This window comes from Oxyura jamaicensis, chromosome 3 (genome assembly GCF_011077185.1).
Source record: "Oxyura jamaicensis isolate SHBP4307 breed ruddy duck chromosome 3, BPBGC_Ojam_1.0, whole genome shotgun sequence".
NCBI classification, from domain to species: Eukaryota; Metazoa; Chordata; class Aves; order Anseriformes; family Anatidae; genus Oxyura; species Oxyura jamaicensis.
In genome coordinates this window covers 9,043,674-9,071,569 of record NC_048895.1, presented here as the reverse complement: position 1 = coordinate 9,071,569, position 27,896 = coordinate 9,043,674, and the positions used below count along the sequence as shown (strand labels likewise).

General features: G+C 49.9%; 1 protein-coding gene across 2 annotated transcripts in view; it reads right to left on the bottom strand.

The window, feature by feature from the left end:
• GALNT14 (polypeptide N-acetylgalactosaminyltransferase 14) overlaps positions 1-26,219 on the bottom strand; it is a 67,426-nt gene extending 41,207 nt beyond the window's left edge. The window contains exons 1-3 of one of the 2 annotated variants that reach the window (XM_035321927.1): positions 25,922-26,046; positions 18,004-18,197; positions 1,096-1,265 (exon numbers count right to left, since the gene is read on the bottom strand). In XM_035321927.1, coding sequence (XP_035177818.1) covers positions 1,096-1,265; positions 18,004-18,045 — 212 coding nt within the window. In that variant the 5' untranslated portion in view covers positions 18,046-18,197; positions 25,922-26,046. Of the gene's footprint in view, positions 1-1,095; positions 1,266-18,003; positions 18,198-25,921 lie in introns of both variants that reach the window. The other variant, XM_035321926.1, reaches the window with a different exon arrangement.
• Between the last annotated feature and the right edge of the window lie 1,677 nt (positions 26,220-27,896).

Genomic DNA, 27,896 nt, shown 5'->3' with positions numbered 1-27,896 from the left:
TCTGAGATGCACTGCCCAGGTCCTGCGGCTGAGACACACGGCTCCTCAGGAGGGCTTGCACAGGCTACAACGTCCTCAGAGGACAAGGAGGAAAACTGTACAACCAAATCTTGCTGCAGTTCTCCCAGTATCCCTCCAGGGGTCCTTTTTGGGTGCCAAAGCATATTTTTGACCCTGATGGTGCTGGAGCTGCTAAAAGAAGCAACCCAGCAACTTCTTTTCTTCCTCTCCAATTCAGTCTGCAATAGTCCCTTATGCCTCTCATAAATTCCTCTCTCTTCAGAGCAAAATAAGTGCTGAGCAGTTATTTTATCCCCCTGCACCATCTCAGTGCCTCCTTCACAGAAGAATTCCCAGCACCAGCGAAGCCTATGTCCGTCATGATGATAATGCCCATTACCGCTGCTACACGTCACACGAACCCAGTCCTGCTTTTCTGGATGAAAAATGTCATTTTCTTTCCCTCCCTATGATCCTGGAATAATTCATTCATACAGGAAGTAGCAATTTTAATAGATAAGTTCAGGACCGCCACACTTGACAATAAGTCAACTAAAGTGATAGATTTGACCCCAAAAGTACAAGCAGAATGAAAGCCAAGTACAACCACCAGGCATGGCCAAAGAGTCTAGATCCGCCCCCCAGCATCCCCAAACCAGGGAAGAGGTACAGTACTATCCACCCACATATTGATGTTTCTTGAGGGAGATGAGAAAAATGAAGATCGAATAATACTGCCTTTGGCACCTCACCTGATTTCTCCATGAATCCTATTCAATAGTTCTCTTAAAGCTCCTGCTTCTACTAGATGCATACAAATTGAAAAAATAAAAATAATAAAAAAAAACTTTTGCCTTCATTTAAAAATCATTAATTCCAATGTAACCAGCAAGAATTTGCCTCGATTTGCACAATTGCTGGTGAGCCGAACCCGAGCACAACACTATCTATCTGAACCTGAAAGCAAGTGCGTTCCTTCACCCTGCACACCCTGCCACGGCCCTGACCAGTGATCCTGCTATAACCCCCCCAGCAGAACAGTGGTCCCCCCAAAACGCCCGGCCAGCTGCTGTCCCCAGGAAGGGAGGGCAGAACCTGTGGTGGCGGGTGTCACGGATGGCACGGTCACTGGGCATCCTCTCGCTCTCCCGCTGGTTAAAGGCATGGAGCCGGTACGGGTCCTCGCCGCCCTTCCATTTCCGAGCGCTCAGGTATCTCCGCTCTTCAAACTGATCCCACAGGTCGTCCCAGTCCGCCTCTGAGCCCTGTGCGCACAAAGTCAGCCCCATTAGAGACAGGAAGGAGCAGGGGGGCACCGCCTGGTCCCTTGGCATCACCCAGCCCCGCTCAAGAAGTTGGGCAGCCCCACTTCGGGAAGAAGACGCTAACAAGGAGCCTAATTAGGTCTTGTCTTCCCTCCATGCACCCCCCCAGTCTTCAAGCAGCATGTTAAATCGAATCTGGTCATTTGAGTTTAATTCCAAACCAAACTCCCATCTCCACTGGGTCCTACTATCAAGCAGCACGGCCTCAGGAAATACAGAAAAATAGAAGGAGCTTGCCGTGCAGCCCCCTCTCAGGGTGCCAAGTGCAAGGGGTGGAGCTGCCTTACAGGGCTGCTCACGCACTCCAGCAGCTAGCAGGGACCGAGCACCCCTCAGTATCACGGAGCTGGCAAGCACAACGCAGAGCTAATAAGATCACATCATTACAGCAGCACAGGCTCTTTGATCCCAATGCGTAACATGGGAAAATGCAAACATTTACAGATGTCTCAGCCCCTAAGGAAATTGTGGTCTTATCCAATAATTGATCTTTTCTTTCTTTTTTTTTTCCCCTTCAGTTAACACCATCTCAAAGACGATTTTGCCAGCTAATGGCACAAAATGAAGCTTTTGAAACAGGTGATTTTTATCCTGTAATTGATTTTGCTTGCATCTGACAGCATGTGCACTGCGTTCGCAGGGTGGGGAGGAAGGAGCATCCACCAGCCTCCACTGCAGGACCAAGCTCGGCATCTCCAGGAGCGTGGGGTAGCCAACAGCAGCCTGCTTCACAGGGACACTGTCCCCAAAAAGCTGACAGAGCCGGGGCTGCAAAGGTTTCCAGGCACAGGGTTTTTTTTTCTCCTATTGCATTACCCAGCAGCTTTATCAGGAGTTACTCCAAAATTTACCCCAGTGCAAGGAAGACACCAAGAAACCCTTGAACCACCAGCTGGATCAGGAGAAAGCTATCAAAGACTTGGAGAGAGTTATTAAAATAATTGGGTCACCGCAGTCCAGCAGGTTTACAAGCACAGGAACGTACGGAACTTGTCTGCAGGCTTTCAGGAGGACTGATGGAGACTGGGTGATAAATATTGTTTATGTTCTTTCTAAGGCATCCTGCAAAACATGATTTGCTGCCACAGTAAAAGATAAGCAAAGAGTAAGCCTATTGCATTTCAGGACCACCAAAGCCCTCACGGTTATAAAGATGATGATAAAGATGATGACCCCCAGGGAAGTGGGAATGGTTCTGTTAAAACAACTGCCAGGGAGTTTCAGCCCCTAAATGTTAACACTGGGAAGAAAACCAGAAGTTGTTTTTTGTTTGTTTTTAAAATCAAATTTGATACGAGACGTGGAATTAAAAGTGGTCATGTAGCACTTAAGGCTGTTGGAGATATACATATATATATATATATGTAGCCCACCTTCTCAGCCACAAAATAACCACGTGCAACCATCACCAAAAATAGAGGCAGCATCCTTGGTTGTGGAGGACCCAGGGGCAGAGGACCCCATGGGCAGAATACTCACCTGGTCCTTGGTACCCACTCAGGGAGGGGGAAAGCAAGTTGAAATGAAGGAGAAAACCCCTTCACCCAGCCAGGGGTAGCACATCACTTCTGGGTTGCTGGATGAGGTCTTCACTGTAATATTTCTGCCATGGATTATCACAGCAGAGTCCTATCTTGGGAGTTATTTAAATGATGTACAAAAATCTAGATTTAATTTATTATGATCTAACTCACTTTAGAAGCCCAATTACCTTGCACTGGAAAAAGATCGAGTCAATACTCCACTTGCCTTTCTATCTTCCACATGGCTCCTCTCCCTAAGCTTCATATCCATTTTCTTTCACGTACTGGTAATAAATTTTCATTTTTTTCCTTCAAATTAGGTAATTTCTCTTTCAGCACTGCAGTTTAATAGCTAGTATTAATTATAGGAAACACAGTCAATGCTTAAAGAGTTTGAGACTGAATGAGTCCATGGGAAATGGTGGAAAAAGATATCAAAACCAAACAGCTTGGGACGCAAGTGCTGAGCAGCTCACCCTCTCCTCTGTGCTGCATTTTGCAATGCCTCTGCTAAAAACCCTGCCTTTTGCATTTTCTTACCCATTGCAGAGATCACCTACTGCATCCACCACGTGGCAGGGATGCTCCCAACAGAGAGCGCAGCTTGGAGAGAGCCCCCTCCTTTCCCAGCCTGTTGAAAACACCCCAAAACCCCAACACCAAATAACAGGTCGAACAGCAAGCCCAGAGCAAGGTATTCACTGCAACACCACAGTGAAGACTGAAAGCCTCACTGTGTGCTTCCTCGTCTGCTACTTAAATCACAGCTCAGAAACAAACAAAACAAAACAAAAAAAAAAAAAAAAAAAAAAAAAAAAGGGAAAAAACAGGGAGTGGTGCTGTGGGGGGATAGCAGGTCATTAATGGTAAGGACTATGATTTTCCGGAACTGTTAGTGCCTTCTTTATGTGGATTTCTGTGAATATGACATATTAATGGCATAATGAGTGTGTGATTACAGGACAGCAGCGATCGCCTGAGTGGGAAGGAGGAATGAGCATCCCTGCTGCAGGCATATTGCTTCCCCCAGGGAAGCTCTGCCATCGGACATGGGCTGGAGGTTTCCAAGGGCTGGCCACCCCGAGCTCACCTGGGTGCCAGGGAGAAAAGGCAGTGGGTGGCAGGGGCTAAAAGTGGTTTGATTTGCTCACAAGCAATGCATCAGCCTAGCAAAAGCTCCTGAGGCACATCACCGCTGGCCACAATGGAGCTGTTTGCACGCTGTTGCTCAGGGACACCAAAGGTGGAGGGTAATCCTTCAGCAGGACCTGCAACCAGGCATTACACAAATGAGATTTAAACATTGTGCCAAAGTGCCAGGCCCCTGTGAGCAGGAAACTCAATTACAGAGCTGTTGCCATCCGAGGCACTAATGCCGTCTGAAATAATTATAATGCTTCAGACAGAATAGGGCTCAACCCTCCTCATACCCTCGTGCCAGAGCAGGCAATAAGAGGTACAGTGGTCCCAGCAGGGGAAAGCAGCATGTCACACTGCCCCCAGCCTCCTCTCCAGCTCCTCAGGCGGCCACTGGGACTTGCTTAAATGCAAGTTTGACCCCTGTGTAAGCACTGCCCGGATCAAATGTCCCCATGCAGGCTCTGGACCTGGATCTCCAATTGCTCGCCTGAACACCTCCATGCTCAGCTGGACCTAGCACAGACTGCTGGCCGGAGACACGGCACGATGAGCCGTCCCTGAGCTAAGGCAGCTGGGATGCTCTCCTCACAAAGCAGCAGCCTGACAGCTCCCCTGTCACCTTGCCTACTGCATCCCCCGCTATGCATGAAGCAGGGAGCAAAGCACGCTCACAGATGGGATTTTGTACTCACTTGGCCTCTGCCAAAACCACACTAACAGGTCACCTCCCCTTCTAACCTATGGCAACCTGCAGCAGAGCTGCCAGAACAGTGCCTTCAATTCTTTGCCTGAGGGTCCTAGACCCCAGGGTCCACACCACTGACCTCTAGAAACCGCGCTCAGCTGCAGACTCCCTGGGATTGCCACTCCAAAAGATGTTCTTCATCCAGCACCTCCCCAAATCAGACGTGCACGTGCAGCCATACAGGAGCGCCTTTCTGTACAAATGAGCTTACAGGATAGCCCGACACACGAAGACAAATCCTGGGTAATTAAAAAGAAAAGGAAGCCGATTATACGCTCCTGGAGAATATCGCTGCCTGCTTCTGTTTTATTTATATATTATGCTGTATAATGAGCTGAATATTTAGGAGGTCAGCACAAACCAAGCTGCTGAGAATACCCAGCTCTGTCTGTGCCAGGAGGCATGCAGGAGGATGGAAAGGATTTTCCATCATCTCTCCCCGCTTGCAGTTCCCCCAGGACCCTGCGGGGCTGCTCAGCTCTATTGCCTGAACTAGTTGTGCTTGGGCAGAGGTTTTCTCAGTAAGCCTTTCCCCGAGTCTGATGTCTGCCTCCCCACTCCAACCCATCGCTATCCCAGCAGGGTTTGTACTTTACAAGCCTCTATGGCTGGTGCTGCTCCCGTCACCAAGCTAAAATTGTATTTTCCTTAATTTTAATAGCACCCAAATCTCCAAGAACAGAGCACTTCCGAGCTCTGCCACAAGCCACCTGGAAAGGACGAGCTAGGTTAGGGGTTTTCATCCTCAGCCTGCTGGCAAGAGTGAACCCTCGCTAATGGGTTTGCAAGCAGTAATTAGGAGAAATTAGTTTGGGACGGGTCTTTGCTCAGCTGAGAGAAGAGAGAGAAATCGCTGTGGGATGCCTGGGGAGCAGCACTGCTATTGGGAGGGGATGTTTGCACCCTGCCTGTAGCACGGGTCCGGCTCTCATCTCACGGTGTCAGGGATTCTCTGCCGAGGACTCGTTGCTGTTGTGATGCAAAGAGCTGCAGCTCAGCGAGCTGCCTTAAACAGCACTGCACCTCGCAACTGCATGCTGGTGTCTCCGTGTCTCTGCCCTGTTCTGCCATGGTGGGGGGCTGCTGAAACACCCCACGGTGCCCCTGCATCATCAGCCAGCTGCTGAGGACATTTGCAGCTCTCACCCCGAACAAGTTTGGTTTCAGCAGAGAAATCTGTCCTTGACCTGAGAAGCACAGTGCTGGGGGGCAGCAGGCAGGCTAGCCCTATGGTGATCCTCCAAAGGTAGGCAGCAATTAGTGCATTAACTGGGAAAGAAAGAAAGGTGATATCCATCTCCCCCGCGCCAGCCAGGTTTGGCCCAGGCATTATCAGGAGTCAAACGCATTTGGGAACAGCACAGACCCACGAGCAGTAAATAGAGTGGTGAAAGGAAGCTGCTGCAGTGACAGACAGCGTTTATTTTTTCTTGTGAGCCTTTTCAGGACATACAGGAGCTGCTTCCCAGCCATGAAGGTCACAGCAGCTTTCCCATGCTTCAGCAAGAATGGCAGCTGATTCGGTATTTAGGAGCCCGTGGCTGCACTCAGTCTCCAGCTGAGCTTTGCTCTTCCTTCTGTGTAAAAGCCAAAAGGTTGGAGCAGGGGGAGTGGAGGGAGGGTAACGCAGAAAGCAGCCCTTGTCCTGCTCTGAAAAGAGCCCTCTTGAGAACAGAGGGAAGGGATCTTGCTGATGGTATGCTCAGCATCCCTGACCTGCTGTGGCCTTCTCACAGCAGCAAAGGCACTGGTCATTTTTTCTGCAGGGACCTTCACACAGCTTTAGGAACTAATGCCATTATCTTTCCCCTTCCAAACCGTGCAGCAAAGAGGGGCAATTTGTGGCAGCTGCATGGGAAACACGATTGCCAGAGAAAGGAAAATGCCTCTGAGGGAGGGAAAGCTTAGTCTGCTTTACCCGGTTTTATTCTAGCAGGGTGAAGAGGCAAAGCAGAGATGAGAAAATAAATATTCAAGCAAAACAAAAGAATTGCAAATGCACAGGACACGTACATGTATTGCTCTAGTTGTCCTCAGGAAGCCAATGGGGAGTCCCCCATCCCTATCAGCTAACTGTTCTGGAGGAGCAGAGCTTTACCAGGTGGGCGCTGAGGCACAACCAGCACCAAGGAGCTATTGCTCAGCAAGAAATGCTGTCAGTCAAAGCTCCCCAGTCCTGCACCTTATTTACAGCTCTGGACAAGGCTCAGGTTACCCCCAGCCATGACCTATTTTCCCTGTCCCTATCAGTAGCTCCTAAGGGCTGCTGCTTGGTGCAGGACTCCCCACAGAGCATCACCCGCACCGAGCTGCTCCCAGCCTTTCTCCCCTTCCCACCTCTCACTCTTTGCCAAGTGGGAAGAGCAGAGGGAAAACATTTCTTGGAGCTAACCCAAATTCGGGGTTGAGCCCTCTCCTTATCGTACATACAGTTTTGTACCAAGGCAGATGTTTCTGTGACCCACGTTGAGTGCAGAGCTGGTCCTCAATGTGTGGGTGAAGGCAGATGAAACTCTGGTCACTGCCACCTTGATGCAGGACACGCATGCCGCCACCAACAGCCCATCCTCCCTGAACTGTCTTCGAGGAAGAATTAGATATAAAACATCCGTGACAGCAAGAGCTGATCTAAACCTTTGATTCCTGGGTACACGCTGCCAGAGTTTGTGAGATCCTGGGGACGGCAGCAACGTGAGTGACAGCAGCAGAGATACAGCGGCATAATTTAGAGTATGCGTCAAGCCAGCCTGCTTGCATCTCTGCTCAGTAATAGGGAAAAAAATAGCCTGTCTAGTGTGGAATGCATTAGAGCAAGGTTTCATGAGAAAATAAGCAGGTCTGGTTATAAGGGACTGCTGACAAGGGCTGAAGCTGCATGGGAGCGAGGACCCTGGGCAGACCGGCTCCACGCAGCAGGGAGAACCTGAGGGTGACACGGGGCTGGCAGCAAGGGTCTGAGCTTGTACTGAGGTCTGAGCAACATTTTACCTCAAATACACACTTGCTTCAAAGTGCAGCTTTGGGCCAGCCGAATCTACCTGCCAGAAATCACATCTGATACAGAGAGGTTGCTGGGGGAAGAAAGGTGGAAGCCTGTCAAGCCCTGCTTTATGACACACACAAGCCATCCTGCCTTCCTTACTGAATGAGGCACAGAGGGGAGGAAAAAAAACAGGCAATAAAAGATTAAATAACCCGAGAGCAAGACATTTCATGAAAAGATATACGGAGCATTTTGCTAAACCCTGCCTTCCCCCCAAGCCACCAGAGCACACCGAAGCAAGCTCCGCTGTGTCACCTCCATGGCTGAGCAGAGTCTGTGACCTCCTTCCACTCTCGCCCTGCAGGTCCAAGCCAGGACTTCAGCGTCCTAAAAACAACCCCCAGCCTCTCCTGAGGAGCACCCCCTGTGCTCCTGCCTCCTCACAAGCACAGCTCCTGCCGTGGGCATCACAGGGATGCTGTGGGGCCATGCTGAGCCCAGGAGTGGCAGGGGGTGGCCTGAAGAGGCTTGGCCACCTTACAGACTCCTCTACAAGTGGAAGATCATCCCTGCGGGGAGGGAGGAGACAGCGCTGGGAGAATCACAGTCCTTCACCCAGTCCCTGGCACAAACACTAGCCCCCAAGCATCTTGCAGGAGGCTGCAGCTCCTCTCAGACACCTGTCTGGGAAAACAAGGCCGTCCAGCCTCCAAGCACAGGGGCATCTCTTTGGTCTGGAGGATGACCGTGTCACCACCGAGGACGTATCGCTGGAACTCATGCACCTAGGAGGACTCTGGTGCAAAACACGTTGCTGTGTCACAGCCCACAGACACGGCATCAGCCTTACTTCCCCCTTTCCCATGCATGTTGGCACCATCTGAGTGTGATCAATACTTCCGCACATATCTAGAAGCACACACACGCACAAAAAAGCTCAAAATAACAACAACAATAATTAAAAAAATGACTGTTGAGTCACATGGTGCAGCAAACTCAGAACACTTCACAAAAGCACAGGGATCTGGACAGAAATCAGCGAACAGGCACTGAGCTTTGCTGCTGTTATTGAAATAATACCCTCAGTTTGGCCTGGATTCTCTCTCACACACATGCATTTCTCTGCATCAAGGAAAACGGGATTTTTGCGATCATTCACTGTGAAAACGTAGCCTGGAAATTTTGATGGGCGTGTACTGCTTGGGCACGTGCAAGGACCTTGGGCTGACACAGGACAAATTCTCCATCCTTGCCCCGAGCCCGTGCTGCCCTGGTGAGGCTGTCATCTTGAGCACAGCCCTGGGAAGGGCAGCACCTGATCTGCAATGGTGAGAGGGTGTGCAGATGGCTGTGGGATTTGCAGCATATTTTACTGCCCACAGACGTCTGGGGATACGCACCAGAAATAGCTGGCTGCACAAGCCAAGACTTTTCCTCCTACAGAGCGAAAGTTTCAATCCACAACTGCCAGGTACAGCTATACACATTTGAACGCATCCATCTTTTTGCAGTGGAAGGAACAACATCTCAACAGAGATGAAAACTGTGATGGTGCCTTGTGCTAGCTTGGCTGGAGCTGGCGAACAGCTGTATCGCAGAGACATCCTTCTCCCGGTCTGCCAACAACCTTTACATCTGCTTTAAAACAACGGCAATGACGCTCCCTTCGAGTCACGCTGAATTAGCCTGTGCAAAACGCTCACAGGATCAGCAATGAGATAAGGAAGTGCTACGTGGGATCGTACTTACACCCAGCAAGGCTCGTGGGCTGTGCTCGGGTACAGAGGCCGGTAAAGGTGGCTCTAAGAGCGCTTCGTGCTCCGGAGAAGGATGGACACAGCTGCAGGGGTGCAATCCTGCCAGCAGCGCCCAGCAGCAGGTAAGGCCACAGCTGAGGTTTGCTGAGGATGGGAATGGCACAATGCTGGCCAGGCACAGGTTGGCATCACTGCATCACATCACACCACTGCAGTCAGTGCCTGCACACACCCTTCTTCTACACATCAGTCACCACTGACTTCCAATCCTTCCTCCTCTTTAACCAGTTAAGGAGCCTGAGTTTTCCTCTCGCACAGAAGCCATCCCAAAGTGGCTCTGGCTCATCTCTCACCTTCTGCCCAGCACCACCGATGCAGACGGGAGCCACAGCTCCCCAGCCCCAGCACAGGATGGGACGGGGCTCCGCCACACGCAGGGCTCTGCCATCAGCAACAAGTTAACACCAATGGCTCCTTACTGCCAGGGACACAAATGGTGACAGCAAACACAGGGAATTAAATTCTCCATCCTTTGATATAACATTTTGAAAAGCTGGCTCTCTCAGAAGCAGCAGTGAAAGCCCGAGCTACATCAGAGGTGAGCAGCCACTTCAGCAGTGCCAGGAGAAGCCTGAGGAAGGCACTAACAACGTCTCTGAAGAGCTCTGCAAGGCTCTTTTAAAAACATTCCCTCTGCCAGCACAAATAAATATCTGAGCAAAAAATATTACAGAAAAAGTCAGTTGACTCATGAAGAGCGAATGTGTTAAATATAGAAAATAAAGCAACTGAAAGGCAAAAGAAAAGGGATTTTAGCCCTGCTTTGAGCACAGTTCTTGCTGCAGCCTTCCACAGGTGCCACCAAGCTGCTTTAAGCCCCCCAAGCAGGGGAGGCAGGTGGCAAAGCAACCTTTTGTCTTGCTCCCTGGCCATGCCTCCCCCCAGAGAGGAGCAGGGCTGGGACGGGGAGCTGCTCCCCATACCACCACGAGCTGAGCAAAGCTTGGAGCCTTTATACCTGTCCTAGTCATTTAATGAAGGACTGATTGGAGGAAAAAGGCGAGGGAAAAAATGTCCCACAGCCTGACTTCTTTCTCCGTATGTGGCTTGCTAGCCTGGCAAACTGTTTGTGATACCCCATAAATTGCCCTGAATGCTTGCTGTGGTTTTTTGTTTGGACTATTTCCTTATCTCTCCCTGAAATGCAGCTTTTTGTTTTTATTTTTTATTTTTTAAATTTACAATTACACAGGAATGAGGTGGGGAGGACTGATGCTGACATCCTGAGCATCTCCAGTATAGAGCACGTCACAGCCTCAGTCAGGGCAAACCTTTGCAAGAGAGGAGAAATCCCTCCTCCAGATATACTTAACAGCCTCGGGACAGGCTGATATTTAGCCTGTAGGTGTCACGGCCGTGACGTTACTGCCACAAGCCAAGCCCTGCCATCAAAACCTGCATTCACCCACCCCAAGCACAGCTCAGGGCTCGCTGCCAGCTCCCAGGCTCCTCCAGCCTCCTAAATCACACAAGGCAGAAAGGGTAAGCCTTAAGCATCTGCAGCGCTTCAGAGAAATCAGAGCTTATCTGGCTAACAGAGGCTTTTAGTGGTCCCCAGGCAGAGCAGGCAAGCAGCTAATGACAGTCTAATGAGCTGGGGAAAAAGAGCTGCTCTTTTGTCCAACAGGAGCACTGTAGCTGTTACTTGGGCTGAGCTCACATTTTCAGCTGAAGCTTCAATGGGAAAAGCCAGGTTTATTCCAAGACCGTTCTCTTCTTCATCTGTTACAGGCTCTGCTTTCCTTGAAACACTCATTTTTCACCACGGGAAATGAAATACATACATTTGCATATAAAAACACAGATGGATTAAAAGATTAAAGAAAAAAAAAGATGGGAATTCCTAGCAACATGGCTTTCAAGTCTGCTGTGTTTAGCATCCTTTCAAACAGAGCAAAACCACCTTAAGATTTTACACTCTGGGAAATTCCTGATAGGGGAAAGCATGTTTCCAAAGATTGCAAGCTTTAATATTATTTGGCCTATTCTAACAACTCTGTTAAAACACCTTGAATTCGCTTTATCCAAGCAGAGACAAAGAGGTCCACTGGTAAAGTCCCCAGAAGCACAGGGATGCCCCTCTGTTCCCCAGGGTACATTGGTGGCTGCAGGCACCCCTGCATTCCCTCACCTCCCAGGGTAGCTGTGTTCAACCTCAAGCACTAAATTTGCACATATATTGGCCCTTGGAAAAGCTAATATCACCAGAAACCTTAAGCTGTTGATTTTCTTGCCTTGCTTCAGCAAGCAATAGCTTCGGTTTGTTTTTAACTGCAAAGTCCTCGCGTTCTGCAAAAACAAATGTAACAACATCATGTTGCAGGAGTAGGAATTGAAAAGTAAAACGGCCTGTCAATAAAAATCAAGGCAGGTTCACTGCCAAAACGGAGCGAAACACAAAAGAAAGCTTAAATAGGGAACAGAAAAAGATGGAAGTTGCATTGACAGTTTACTTCCATTCTTAATAACCTGGGAGAGAGCAGTGAGAACAGTTAGGTGAAGTACGTGCTGCTCACTGAAACGGGGCTATTGATGAAACCACCTGGCTCTCAGCAGCTGGAACTCCACACAAAGGTGAAGTTCAAAGGGCCACTGCACCCCGTCACCAAGGGAGGTGGAGTCAGGCTGGGAACAGGTTTGGAGCAGCCCTGCGGGTGGGAGCAGAAGATGCACTGTTCTCCACCTCGTCAGGGTGGACGGGGGGGAAATATCCAGCAACTGTCTGGAGCATGGGGAGGAGTATCTGCGTGCCCAACTTTGAGGTCCCCCCCTCTTCTCCAGGCAGTGACATTGCCCCCAGGAATCATTTTCCATAAAGTTTACAATTATCCAGAACATAAATTGGGATAGAGAGGGAAAACGTACACCCAAGCCCTTTGTCCACCTGCAGTGATCTGTCCTGTCCCTGGCACCTGGAGGTCTCCAGGCAGGTTGAGCTCTTTTGTAGCAAGAACAGCTCCTGAGTGCTCTCAGTGGTGGCAGACCCCAGAGCACCCAGCAGGAGCTCACAGGCACTCACTGTGGCGTACTGGCTGGAGGCCAGATTCACAAGACAGAATTTCATCCTACCTTCTTTCACATCCTCCTTCAGCTTCAGGTGCTATTCTCCATCCCTCCTCCCCCGTCTTGCGAAACAAGACTGCGCTGCCAAGGTCACAGCTCCCAGTGACACTGCTGCTCCTCCGTACCCGGCCTCAGACAGCAAATCCCACAGGCAGCCCACGGAGCAGACGTCTGGCTCAGTACCACCACCAGTGGCTTCAGAAGATGCCCACCGTGCTGGTTAGCTACACACGGCTTCCTTACAAGTCAGGATTTTTCCCAACTTTTGCTGTCGAGAGACCCTTTTGAGTCACAGGACACTTTCTTCCACCTGTTGTCCTTCTCTTCTAAAAACTGAGGTTCAGAGCAGCCATGCCAACATCAAATCCTTTTACTGTCAGCAGCCAAGCCCTCAATCCCACGGACACCTGGCAGCAGCAAGTCCCAGCAATGAAATCCCACTCTGAACCCACCTCCTTCCCTTAAGATAACTCTCCATCACCCACCTTACCTGCTGTCAACGTCGGACCTATGCCGGTTCAGATGCCCAAAGCTCAGCAGCACGCCCAAGGTGGGGGCACGCTCATGAGCCAAGCGACAGCGTTAAAGCTTTCCCAGTATTACAAACTCTTTGCTTTCCCCTCTGACTCCTGCTTTCTTTTTCCTGTCAAGAGTAACAGTTCTGCGATGACTTTAGCTCAATTTACACGATTTGGCTAAGATTTCGCAAAAATGTAGCCAAGCAGCTAATTTTACAAAGCATCCCCTACTAATTCTTCCTGGGCCTCCAAGTCCCTGTCTATAAAGAGACCATCACTGCTACCACTTCGTTTCCAGATGACAGAGGTTTAAACCACTGCTACTCAACATCTACACGGCAGCCCAGGGGGAGCTGCCAGGCCCCACTTGGCTGCAGACAGATAACTGTCCACCAGCGAAGATGCCACCAGCCCAGCTCCAAACCCTTCCTGTGTGCCCAGAGCACCAGCCAGGTCTACAGAGTCGGTCCAGGCAGCTACCACCTCGCACAGAAATAAAGTGATAGCTACAAAAGCTTAAGTCTCCTATCAGACTTTCGCCGGCATGAATTTGCTTTAAAAGTAAATAAATGAATGAAACCCAGCTAGGCCGGGCAGAAAAAGGAGAGGGAGAGCGGGCCAGGGAGACATTCAGGCAATAGGATCTGAGATCAAACCTTTCACATGGCTGTAGACAGCGAGGCTGTAAACTGGGCTAGGATTTAGCTCCGTTTAGCTCTACTCAACTCCAGAATTCAACACAAGCTGCAGATACAGCCATTCAGCTCATCTCCTGCCCCCGTCACTGCACGTGTGCCTGCACGTGGGGAGGAAGCGAGGTGCCAAGGGGCTTTGCTGAAGGAGATGCTTCATTTCATGGCCCAGCCATTGTTATTTATTTTTAATCCCAACCCTCCCCCTTTTTTTTTTTTAAATCCCCCCTTGGTTCACAATACAGTCGTAATTTGTCTCCACGAGTTGCCTTACTGCCTCCATCACGGGACACGTGAAAAAGGGATGCAGAAAGGCTGCTGCAGCCAGGGACCAGCTGTCCCTACCAGGGCAGACGAGGCAGGGGCAGGGCAGAAGACTGTCCCCCAACTCCAAAGCACCAGCAGTGCTGATACAGACATCTTGCAGAAATTCCTGGAAGATGAGTACTTTCCTCCTGGCTTGTGGACACGATCCATCCGGGGCCCTGTTGAGAGTGGCAGTAACATCCCTCCCTCAGTACGCAGCTTTGCAGTAGATGCAATCAAGGCCTTACCCCAATCACCAAAAGAGTTATATACAGCTTACTTTTTTTTAACTTTGCTCTCTCTGACACATCCTCAGAGCCCCTCCAAGCTTCCCTGCCATGTGAAAAGATCAGGAGACACTGCACAGCAGCACTTGAAAGTTTGTTACTCTGACCGCTGCTTTCCTTTGCAGCAAACATGCTTTTAAGTGGTCCACGAGGAACTTGTTTCCCACCTCGTTTCATGCTCTGAACCCTTCTCCTGCATATTTTGTTTCCTAAAAGATACCCAGAAAAAAAGGAGATGGGCAAACAGGAGAGATTGAACGCTGCTTTTGAACCTCCTGGCTGGAGGGACTTTGGCAATTTGACCACTGGTATAACGCTACTGCAAACAGCAGCAGACTGCAGAGCCTGCAGGAGCAAAGGGTCTCTAAATAAATATTAAGGGCACTTCACAGCCCTTGTAATTGTGGTTCCCATGCAAGAGCACAGCCAGGTAGCATGACTAAGGCCACCAGGCGATAAAGCTTCACATGGCTCCTTACAGCAGCATCCAAAAAGACTTTGGGTTCTGTAACACCAAGGAAACATTAAGACCTTCAACAAATTCATTTCTGCATCACCGTACCTTCGTGTAACACACAGGAAAAGAGCTTGGGGTCGATTTCTGAGCAACATACGAACCTAATTGCTCCTCAGAAATAGGTATCATGTTCTTCAGGTCAAATGTTAGCCTGTTCTCAAAGGAACAAGACCCCTAACTAACTTTTATTCTTTAAAGCTTTTATTTTCTCAGTAGATGAATAATATTCTAAAGAGCTTCCCACAGTTGGAAAGTGCAGCCTACAGCCCTGAAACAGAGTTTCTGGAAATTGGAAAAAAAAAGTGGGAGTTACTTTGCTTTACCTTTCTGCAACAGCAAAGGCTGCCAGTTCCTCCAAGACAGGAAAAACATCGTGAGACCTAATACTGCATTCAGGAAGACAGATGCTGGCTTGCCCATGGCACTAAACTGCTGTTAATACCAGGAGATCTGGATTCTTGCATATATGAAAAGCTATGGTTCCCAGTTCACGTTTACATAAGTGCTTCATTCAGGTTTCTCTGCTCCAGGTAACCAACCACACCGCACACACACCGAGCTGGTCAGCAGGTGTACAAAGCCAAGGAAGGAGCAAGTTGGTTTGCTCCTGTTAGGAAATCCTGGTCACCTCCTTACTGAGACGTCCTTCCTTCTCCAAGGCCTGGAGCAGGGACCACAAACTAGGCAGGTGGGCTTGGATGTTTTACTTTTGCTCCAAGAACATCACCAAACTTGGCAGAGCAAGGAGCCTTTGGTAAAGCTGAGTCCACACAAAACCACAATGCTTCCTAAAAACAAAACAGCGAAGTCTCAGCAGATTTCAGGCTGGCTGTAGGCTTGATCTTCCCCCAGTTTTCAGAGTCGAACAAACCCTCCACGTAGCACCTCTGCAAGGGAGATGCACGCCCTTACTTAGGAAGCTGTGCAAATACAATTATTGAAGCTCTCAGCTGTCAGAGCACTGAGCGTGACAGAAACGCCTACATGGAAGTGAACATGTCCCCCAGTAATGGGACCTAGGGTCAGCAGGGTGAGGTAAGGAATAAAATAAAATAGTTGCTTCAAAACGGAGGAGATGTCACCTGGAGTGCTGCAGGGATGTTCACGGACACGAGGGAGGATTCACGTGGTGACAGAGTAGCGTCAAGCAGCCAGTCTTCCTGCAGGATAGGACGGTGCTCTGCAAAGAACCTCAAGCTGCTGGGAGGAGCGTGCTGTGTGGAGCCTACATACCAGACGTGCTTTGGACATGAATGCTACCCCGACAGTCATCTGTTCCGACTGTCAGCGCAGGACCAGATGGCTGGTTAATGTCTTCAAGTCCCTCTCCATCCAAATGACACCGTATTATTGCTCCAGCAAAACGCAGCGGGCATTGCAAACGCAATGGCTCCTCCCCGCTCCTTTCGCATCCAGTTCTGCTCCCACCACGACGCAGGAGAGTGCAAAGGGACAACCCATCTTCACTTTTTCCATAGGAGAAGCTAAGCCACGTTGTCTCATATTTCATAGACCCCAGAAGCATGCAGCAGCCTTCATCCCAAAGCACCCCAAATCAACCCACTGGGTAGGGCAGATTGCCCTGACTCAGAGGAAAAAAATGCTCAAAAAACAACCAAAAGAACTCACCAGCCACAAAAACCCAATGCTTTAATAAAAAGAAGAACTGGCACAAGCCATGAGCCTGCTTTCACCTGTAACTCCAGTATTTTGTCCCTCAAACCTAACCACAATTAAACGCAGAGAAGAAAAGATCTGCGCAACCCCTCCTCAGCACACGGGGGCTGCAGTCAGTGCCTGCACTGCTGAACGTTTTTACTTGCCTCTTATTTGCAAGCCATGCACTAATGTGTTATGAGGTGTGTTTGTAATTGTCTGACAATGGCAGAGGTCCTTGAGGAGGAAATGGCGTGTGTCTAAATGCAGACAAAGCTATTCAGACAGCCAGGACAAAGTAGCCTTATTTTCTGTGATTGGGTCAAATTACATCCTTTGGACATACTCCTTCAGTGGCTTCAAAAAAAATATATCTGTTTCTATTTCTACTTCCTTGGCTTTGCGAACAATATTTAGAGAATAAAAGGTGGTTTATTTCAGAGCCCATTTGTTTGGCAGTGCATGAGCCCCTCTCTCCTCCTATCACTTTCAGATCAGGTTTATTGTTGGCATGGAGAAGAGAGAAAAACTAAACCCTCAGTCGCACTTGATATTGGGGAAGGAGGAGGAATACAAGTCAATCTTTCCCTTGTCTGTTACTCTGATCTGAAAATGAACCTGTGTTGCTTCTGAATTGTCTTCTGGCACTATATTTCCTGCTCTTGCTGCTGTACTTCCCGAGATGAGATGTAATCATTAGCTCATTTGCTCCCCCAAATAATATTATACAGCTGGAGCTTGAGCCACTTTGCAGGAAGTCCTGGAGTGCCTCAAGCACTGCCAGCTGGTCGAGGACTGTCCCTCTGTGCTGGTGCGGCCTCACCTCAAGCACTGTGTGCAGTCTGGAGCGCCACGATATAAGGATATGAACCACTAGAGAGTGTCCAAAGGTAGGCTACAAAAACGGGGATGGGTCTAGAGGGGAAGACACTTGAGGAGCAGCTGAATTACTTGGTTTGTTCAGCTTAGAGAAGAGGAGACTGAGTGGAGACCTCATCACCATCTACAGCTTTCTCACAAAGGGGAGCAGAGCAGGACGTGCTGATGTCTTTCCCCTGGTGACCAGTGATACCTGTGGCAGTGGCATGAAGCCAAGTCAGGGAGGTTCAGGCTGGATATCAGGAAAAGGTGCTTCACAAGAGGGCAGTTGTGCACTTGAAACAGACTCCCCAGCAAAGCGGGGGATCCAGGAGTTGGATTCAATGATCCTTGTGGGTGCCTCCAACTCAGGGTATTATTCTATGATTACTAATTTCTCTCTGCACCCCACATGGCATCAGCCCTCTGCCCTAGCACTCCAAGCCCACTCACTCCATAAGACCTGCCGTAAGGTTTAATTAAGGCTTACAAGGAGCTTTGCAATAGCAGGATGAAAGACAAGCTGTTAGTACTACTCTCCCAGCAGAGCAGCAACTACGGGGATAAACCTACCTCTCTAGCTATCCCCAGTGGTGGAAGAGGTTTTCCAAGCATCACCTGAGAAAGACCTGATGCCTCTCAACTGCATGGCTCATATGGGAATATGTAGTGGGAGCGTAGCAGTGCTGATTAAGAGCAGTGGAGGATGGGGCCTGAGATTTCTTCCTTGGCTCACTTTTCCTACAAAACCAACTCCTGCTGAGACACTGGAAGCAAGGAGGGGAAGGAGGGTGAGAAATCAATGTAATTGCAACTGTGCTGTGTTGCTGGCAAAAGCCGAGCACTTCGCTGTGAGAGAAATGGGAGAAAATGGCTTTTTCATTGCACAAGAAAGGGGACTGGGAGCAAAGCCCCTTGATTCTCATTTGATTCTCACCCCTTTCCTTCTATAAACAGGAGGAAGCCGGCAAGAAACCAACAGCCATCGCCAGAGCTGCTGCAATTAACAGTCAGTCCAGTGCACCCTTTGTTGTTAGGCTACACACGATTACCACCTCACACAACTGTCTTAAAGAGCTCTGACTTTTGCTTTCTCCACAGATACCTCCCTGTAACTGCTTTTATTGCACCAAATGCTGCGCCGCCCTAGCGGAAGGGAATCGGTTATAATGGTGTTTCTCACAGATGCTATAGGTTGCTTTTGCATTTCTATGGTTTCTCTAAAACTTGCTTTTCCACTGGCAAATATGAGCTCATACATCAAAGATGGGAGCTCGTACACAGACACGTGGAAGCACCACACTGGCATCCCATGGGCTGTGCTTGCTGCCAGCTCCCAGATCATCCGTGGAGCTCATCTGTGTAGCTCATATGACTACAGGGAAGGCTGGGGTGTTTTAAAAAAATAACTAAAATGACAAAGAAGAGAGGAGCCCAGTCCCTCCTGAGCTGACCACTCCAACACTACACAAGCACACTGACACCATGCCAAGTGGTCTCATTGATTTTGCCACGTGTGGGGTGACTCCAGGCTGTGGGTTGACTGTGTATTTCAGAGGCTGTCCCTCAGGAGGATAAGCACAGGGACCAAAAGACAACAGTCAGCACTGCCAGCACCTTCTACAAATCACTGTAATTCTCACTGACTGCCTTCTCTCTGAGAAGGCATTGTCCCCTCACTTCCATACTGAATAACAGCATGCACATCTCCAAATCCCCCCCAAAAAACACTCAGCTCAAAAGCCATTCTCAGGTATCTGGGGATTTGTCACGACAATAATGCTGCACTCATGTGGACATGTATGACTGCTGTTTGTAACTCAGATGCTCCCAGTGCTGTCCTTGCTCATGCTCCTCCTGTTGTAGGCCTACAGAAGTAGCTCAACAGGCCATCCCTGATGTACTCTGCCCTGGACTTCATGCCTACTGAGCTTCATGAGGAAAAGAAAACCTCTAGAACCAGATATTCCCCCCAGACTCAGTATTGCTATCCGTAACCCTGGCCTTGCAGCCACCTGGCATGCCCAGCTCCCCTCACCTGCAGGAAGGCAGAGATCACACCACAGACCTGGGACCAAGAGATTTCTGGGAAGAGCAGGATAAGGAAACCCTGCCAAAACAGTCCCTGGGCCCTGATTACATTCAAGTAAATCAGGAGCACGCTCTCTTATAATGGAAAGGAGAAGTGAGGAGGAGAAAACAGCCTGGTTCAAAGACTGGCATGTAAAAGACCTGCTTAGAAAGCTTGTATGGACCTTTTATTCTGTTCAGCCCATCCCTAAGTGTCCCCAAGGACTTGATGACCCCAGCTCAGGGGCTTCAGAGAGCACCAGAAGCATTTTTCACACTATCTTTCCAGAGCAGGATAAAAAGTATTTCTCTTTTGATTCTCAACAGCTTTCACTAACGTGACTCATGTTTGTTGACATTTAGCTAGCATCATCCTTGCACGCTTCTCCATCCTTTCCTCTGATTTTTTTTTTGAAGCACAAAGCCGGGACAGGTGCATGGATGGATCTCCCACCGATCACCACCTCACAAAGCAAAAAGGTCTTATTCAAGCATCACCCACCCATGACTATACCTGCTTTGCTATCCATCCCCTTAAGCCTCACCCAGAGGCCCTCTACCACATCATCCCTAATGTCAAGGGCTGTACAGTCTAATCTCTCCCTTACATACAGCACAACACCTCTACCTCGCTTCCCTGCATGTCCCTCCTGAACAGCCGATAGCCCTCCTGAACAGCACTCCTGTCACAGGACTCATCCCACCAAGCCTCACAAATACCAATGATATCATAGCTCTGGGAAAGGACCAAAGCCTCCAGCTTGTCCCGTTTGTTCCTCACACCGCATGCACTGGTAGACAATCTCCTCAACGTGCAGTAACTTGCTTCCAATCCCCGTGTCCCTCAAATTGCAGCCTTTATCCTGCCTGACACAGGTCAGGGCCAGGTCCACCTCAGCAGTGGCTGTGCTAGGTTGGCAAGGCACAGCTCCGTTTACCCATCACCTACTCGGACTCCCAGCTACCTCTCAGTCTCCCTAGCTCCTCCTGAAGCTTAGAAACAAGGCAGAGCAGTTCATCTGTCTAGTCCTACCAGGTGCCAGAAGAACATGCCTTCAGCCAGGTGGTCACCGTGTCTGCACCTCCTCGCTGCCATCCACCTGACAGAATTTTGTTTAATGCCTTGCTGTTGGCTAGGGAGCCCATCAGGGCCACATCTCACACCTGCTGCAGGGCCGAGCAGGCTGCCCACTGACAGAGCGTGCTGCCCTTCCACACGGACCACCCTGCCCTGTCCCTGTCCGCAGCCCTCCTGGTCAGTGGCTACGGGGGGATTACATGCGGCTCCCTGCCATTTTGAGTTGGCCACGCACTTCAGACAGCTCCACCCAACTCCCTCAATGAATTGAAAAATTAACAGGGCTTTCGTTACCAGTGAAAGATGTAAAAGGCTTTCATTTACTGCCCATTGTTTCACAGATCTCTCGGAGCGTGCTGATGCCCAGGCAGTAAATGAATTAATTGAACGAGCTGTACAGCCCCATCTGCTCGCCATTTGTTCATGGCTGGTTTATTCACCAAGGTGGCCAGGCTGTGCCGGGCCAGCTTTTACAGGACTTCTCCCCTCGCATGGGCTCTACAAGGATACACTCATTTGCAAAAAGAGGAGGGTGAGGAAATCTATTTCCCAATCCCACTAGAAAAGCAATCATCTGTCTATGCCACAGTCCCACCTCACACCTCCAGCTGGACCCACAGATGGGATGGGCATGTTTTGTGTTTTAGTGTTTTATATTTCCATATCTATTGCTAAAAATAGAGACAGGAAACAGAAAACAGGTTCTGCCCTGTGGATCTCCTGCACTATAAGTACATCCGCACCTGGGGAATCCTGGAAAGTCTGCATTTGCTCCTGGAGATTTCAAGGTGGGCCTTCACCTGCAGAGTATAGCACAAGTTTCCTCTTCTCCCCCCATCCTGGACCTACCCCAGCCCTGAGAACAGAACCCTCTCTGTTCTATCTCCTTGTTCATGACAGATTTTGCACTTCAATCCCTTAATTGTTAAGATCTGATTTTTTGCTAGAAACAGTTATTTTAATCTGTTAAGTGGTTCTGCTGCTATAAAACTTAGAGATTTAAAATCTGGAGGCTGCCAGCTGAGCTCCAGGTGCTGGAGCTCAATGATGATAATGCAGAAGGAAACACAGGCTGCTATGAGGCATGCAAGCGCAAAGCTGGCAAGCATCCTCTTGCATTGAGGCCCAGTCCCACAAGATTCTGAGCTTCCCTGAGCATTTAGAGCAAGCAGTGAGGATGCAGCACCCCCATCCCACTGGTGTGTGTGAGCAAATGGCTGTGTGGTGCTTAGATTAAAACACAACAGTCTTTTTGGCACCCAACATGGAGTTTCTTCAGCATGTGTCACCTCCTCCTCTGGTGATATTCCATGATCTTCCTTGAAGAGATACCTTTCCTTTATGCCTGACAGGAGTCCCCTCTGGAGGGTGAAGACCTGTGCCCCTTTTCCAACTGCTTTGTCAATGCATCCTTGCCTAGCAGGGGATCTCAGCTGCTTGGCTTCCCTGGCCTCTAATTCCAAGCTATTGATCCCATTGTTCCAGCATCAGAGCAGCCAGGTGACAATGTGCTCATCTGGGAGACAGCCAAAATCTTTTTGCATAACTTGTAGTTCACCGTGGGATAGGGATCAGGTGGTTATTGATGCTTTTATGATATCTTCCTCTTTGACCTCCTGTGCAGGTCTTTGACTTAATTTTGTTTTATGGCAAAACCAGCTTTCAGAAGGACTTGGACTATTTTCTTCCCTTTCTCAAAAACACTTTCTGCTGTGTTACCCCAGATGAAGATGTCACCAAATGCCCAGTGCTAGTCATATCCTGGGAGCCATCCCATCGCTGCATTTGTACACAGTCAGGAAGGAACTGTTGCATTGCAAACACTGGTGCAAGTCAAGTGCATCTTGTTAGGTCATTCGTTTAATAAAGAAACTTCTCCACAGCCTTTCTCCAACAATCCAGACCACATAGGACCCACTTTAGCTATCAACTGTATTTCAACCATCAGATGGAGCAAGCAAGCCAGCACTCGCAGGTGAATGGAAAAAATAAAAATCACAAATCCAACCATAAATACACCTTCCTACCCCTTCTGCACTTGATGCTGGCCCAAGGCCCTGGAGCAGAGACCCTTTGGAGCCCCTCAGTGTGGCAGGGCTCTGCTAATGTAGCCAGATCTCTCCCCATGTCAGTCAGACACAGATTCAGCACAAAGAAGAGATGAGGTGACCAAGGGGTTGTCACCTGCACCTTCCAGCTCCTTCAGTAGCATCACACAAGGCTGTGCAGCTCCAGCCTTACACAGGCACTGGCAGGAGCTGGCACACTAGTGAAACATCACGTCTCCATGAAAAAAATCACTCCTCACATATCAGTTTGGGAATTTTCTTGCAATTAATCCCATGTGTCAGTTCCTCTCATCATTTCTCAAAGAAATTAAGTTATTCATTTCTATGTGTACTCCCACCCCCTTCCAAATCAAAGCAGAGCAAAAGGCCGGGGAGCAAAAGCTCCCTGAGCAGGAGGCAGGGGAGGGCCAGCAGTACTTCTGGCCAGGCATTTCTGCAAGCTGTACATTCCCACAGCACTCTGCCTTCCTGTAAGGTACTCTCAAGCAACCTGATTTTGCAAGTGGGCTGAGCCACTCCAATCCCCTGGAGTCAATGAGAGCCATGAGGACACAAAAGACCAATTAACTTCTCCAAGCCCCATGTACCCAGCCAGAAAACCACCTGGCCAGGGAGACAAGCTGGAACTGAGAAGGATTTGGAAACCCTACACTGAAAGTGACTGCGCAGGAATTACCGCTGAGTCTCAGCTAATCAGTAAAGCTGAGTGCTCTGCATTGATCACCCAGCGGATGCGTGCTGTGTCCTGCTGGCTGCCCCAGCCAGTAACCAGGCACTCCACCACAATTCCTCATCCCACCGAATTTATTGGGCTTCAGAAAAGGCAAGAGGATGCTTTGCTTATTGTGCTAATAGAGTTTGATCTGCCCTTTGGGGAAGAAAATGAAAGAAAAAAAGACAGCAACAATAACTACACAAACAGCAGTACAAGACAACAAATTTGTCCTGCGTACAGCTTCTCTTCAAGAAGTTTCATGGTCCTAAGTGGAGCGCATTATTTTCTTCCACACCGTGTGCCCTGTGAGGTTGCTGCACCCCACAGCGGGCAAAGCCAGCCCCAGCACATCACACCGATGGACACGACTCCGGAATGCTAAAAGGCTGCACGGTGAGCAGCAGACTGAAAACACAGTGAGGAAAGGATGAGCAGCGAAGGCTCTGATGGAGCTTGCACCAGCCACGAGCAGATCAGGCTCCTCAAGGCAATACCAGCTGGAGCCTAACTAAGAGGGAACCAAAGGTTAATCCATGCAAGGCATGATACATGGTGTGCAAATGAGCACAGAAATAGAGCTGTACGGAGAGAAGAACACTGCCAGGAAAGTTGATGTGGATTTGCTCCATTTCTCTGCTGTAACCACATTACAAAGTTTGCCGCGTTGTAGCAACCTACCAGCTCCACTGCTGGCTCTAGGAAGCTGGGAGGACCGCTGTAATTGCTTGTGCCTTCATTAGCAGCAGCCGGTCCCATCAACGAGGGAACAGGTTACACACTGCCAGGCCCGTCTCTGGCTACAGCACTCCTGGCTTTAGTGCTAGCATCAGCTCAGAGGGGTTAACTGAAGCAGCATGACAACCAGCACATAATTCACACTACTCAAAAGCGGTTCCCAAAGCCAAAAATGTAATGCATTATAAAAATGAACCTGTACTCTATGAATCTCTAGGGAATGCCACTGTTTTGATGGAAAATTCAAAGGAAGTGAAGGAAAGGCAATTTTAGCAGTCAGATCGCTGGAGTTATGGCAACTTGGCAGCTGCAGCTTCCAAACTTGGGGCCTGATCCTGCGAGATGGGAGAAGTTTGCTTTGCCTGCTGTGGGAGCCCAAGGCAGGTCCCGAACAGCATCGGGGAGCTGGAGATCGGGTGTGGGGAACAGGAAACAGGACGAGGGCCTGCTACAGGGAGCAGGTCCCAAGAAGCTGCAAAATGAAGCAGCAACAGGGCTGCAGCCGGTATTGAGCAAGAAGTAAGGTTCATGCAAAGAACAGAGCAGCTCCCTGCAAATACAGCAGGTTTTATTTTTCAAAACCTTAAGAGCACAGTTCTGCCAGAAACCCATTTACGCAAAAGCATAGTTACTGTTATAAGAGCACTCTAATTCTTTTTTTTTTTTTCCAGTGACCTCCACTAGGACAGAAACTTCCAAAAGCCTGAAGAACCCATTCAATCATTTTCATTAAAAACAAAACAACAACAACAACAAAAAAACACCCTGCTCCCCATGAAAAAAAAAAAAAAATCAAAGTAAGCTTTAGGAGTTCAGATTTTTTTTTTCCAATAAGGCTGTTAATTCAGTTTCAGAGGTGACATACATGTGAGAACCTGGAAAGCCCTGGTCAGCACGTATAGTTGCTGAAAGCCATAGGCCAGTATTGAGGTTTATGTTACTGGTGCAAAGCTAAGCTGAGGGGCTCTGCCATGGTAACTGTTAATTTCAGCAGGCCTTGCATCAGGTAACCAGACATAACCCAATTTGTTTGTTCAAGATTTACAGCAGTAACACTAAAACCAGGATCTATTCTGTGCACTTTCAGAAGTTGACCCTCTGCCTAGCTCAGGCCACTTGCACCACTACAGAAGAAACGCCCCGCGACCTTGTACAAACACGAGCTGCTTATAACTCCCTTGCTCTGCACATCGTTCGGGCAGGGAAACTCGTGCTTTGTCCTCCTCGTGTCAGATCCGATGCTTTTTGCCTTTCTCCCATGCTGTCACCGCGGTGCACCCCGAGCTCTGCAACACGCCACAGAACCACGCAACTGCACACGCAACCTCCTGCCACCGAGACGGAGAGGCTCCTACCTGCGCCCTGCCTTCCACCGGAGCACAAAACCCACGCCGAGAGCCCGGTGTCACGGCGGAGATGCCGGCCGTGCTCAGCCCAGGCACAGCCTGAATGCTCCCGGACAGCTTCCCTGGGGCTCACCCCGTTACCGGGCTGCCCCAGAGCACAGCACAGGGGCTCTCTTCTCGCCTTGGAGGGGCTGGGAAAAGCCCAAAACGAGGCAAATCTTCGTGCCCCGTCCCAACAGCAAAGGCACCGGGGGGCACGAACTGCCCGGCGGAGAAAACCCCATACACATCTCGCCATCGCCACCTGCCAGCACAGAGCCGGTGCCAAACTTTCGGGGAGCCTGACAGTGGGGGGTGTCCCGCAAATGTCCGGCAACTTCTTCCCCAGGCGGCGGGACTGCATCCAACCCCCAGCCGCAGCCCCAGCAGCCCAGGGGCTGCCTGCCCCGTCCCTACCCCAGTCCCACGCCCTCCTTACCTCCGCCGTGCGCCCCTCGGGTCCCGCCGCCGCCGGCTTCCTCCTGGCCCCGAAGAAGAGCAGGAGGAGGGCGGCGATCCACAGCACCCCCAGCACAGCCAGCGTCAGCCGGCGAGGCGGCCGCCTCATGGCTGGGATGGGGGCTGAAAAAGTCCGGAGGGGGGGAGAAAAAGGCGAGGGAGGTGAGGGCCGGGGGGGGTCCGGGGGGAGGCGGGGTCTCGCCGCCCGCCTCGGAGCCGGCGGAGCGAGCCCCGCTCCCTGCACGCACTGCGGGGGAGGGACCGGCAGGGGAGGGGCGGCAGCGCCGTGGGGAGGGAGGCCGGAGCCCGGGGAAGGGGCTCCCCTCCCACAGCCCGGCCCCCTCCCAGCACCACGAGCCGCCGAGCTCGGGCATCCCCGCCGTAGCCCCTTCAGCGCCGGGGGGAGCCGGAGCAACCTGCCGGGCCCAGCTGAGCTCCCCGTGGGGGCTGCAGGGCGAGGAAGGGCCGGTGGTTAACTGCATGGCACGGGGGGGTCGGGTGTGATGGCAGGATTGACTTATCCCATGGAAGCAGCAGGGGGGATCAGGTAGGTGAAATGTAATTAGTGGATTTGGAAGACAAGATGCGAGGCTCCGGAGCTGTCGAGAGCACTTCAAAAATAAAATCCTAACTATGGATGCAGAGTGGAGCGGCTGTTGGTGTGCTAGCAGCAGCTCGGTGTCTTGCACCCCTCCGGCCACGGTGCTGTGGGAATGGTGCTGAGCTGTCACCCCTGTCCCAGGGGATGCACCTCACCGGCTCTGCACACAGCCTGACACAGCTCCTTGCTGGCTCTACACACTGCCTGTCCATGCAGGGCAGCCCAAAACAGGGTATGCAGACATTGCCAAGAGAAATAAAACCTTTTAGGACACCAGAAAAGAGTTGCCTTGCCCAGCTGTCCCCGCTCACCCACCTGACTTGCAGCTCTTGCATTCAGCTGGCAAGCATTGCAGCATCTGTGCTTTCCCATGCAGAAGACGTTAGAGAATAAATCAAGTATCGGAGCAGATATGAGTCATTTGTGTTAGTATGAAAACTACAGAATGAGCCACATAAAAACAGGAACTCCTGCATAAAGTAACATATGGAATGAATTGAAGATAAGATGTCAAATGCCGGAAAGTCCAATGCACGTGTTGTAAGCAATCTCTCCTATGTGTTTCCCACCCGCTCCTCCCAGTCTCGTTATTTCCTGCAGTTGTTTTGTGTCACTTGCTAATTTATCACTTGTGATCCTCACCCTCTGTCCTCCTCTGATTAATTTCTAGGGCTCACTAAGTCCTTTTCCCCTAACGTAATCCATGCCTCTCAGGCCCAATTTTACAGAAACATGCTCAGATAAAGATTTCATTAGCATCCACAAATGGGGAAATTCACTTTGTTTTCAGGCCACCTGACTCTGAAGAGTCTCTACCAGAATGATGAAATCCAGGACCAGCGGGCAGGCTAAGGTCTCTTAGCCTCTCTCCACTATTTTCTTCCCCAAACCATCACTTTGTACCTTCTCCTGAAAGCTCACCCATGCCACATACCTACAGACAACCTGAGAAGCTTTCAGCAGCTGAGGTGCATCGATGGTAGCTTTTCACGTGGTTTGTGTTCTTGTCATCTTGCATCTACCCTAACCCTTGGGCATGGACTGTCTGGCACCTCTCACATACATCCCTCTGATCCCTTTGGGACAGGAATCACTTTCAAACCCCAGATTTCCTCTTTCCCCAAGTAGAAAGTAGCCTGCAGCGTTTTCCTGGCTCAGACAAAGTTACCCTGGCTGCTATATATAATGCAGCATTCCCCCCAGCATTTTCACAGAGGGTGCTGGTCCCTACCAGTTCCATGCTAGGAAGTAGAAAAGATTTTCCAGATAAAGGCACCTAGCGGTTATCATTTAGAGGTGGATTTAAAACCCCCTCTTTTTTGTAATTCAGAATTTAATTTATAATATATTATAA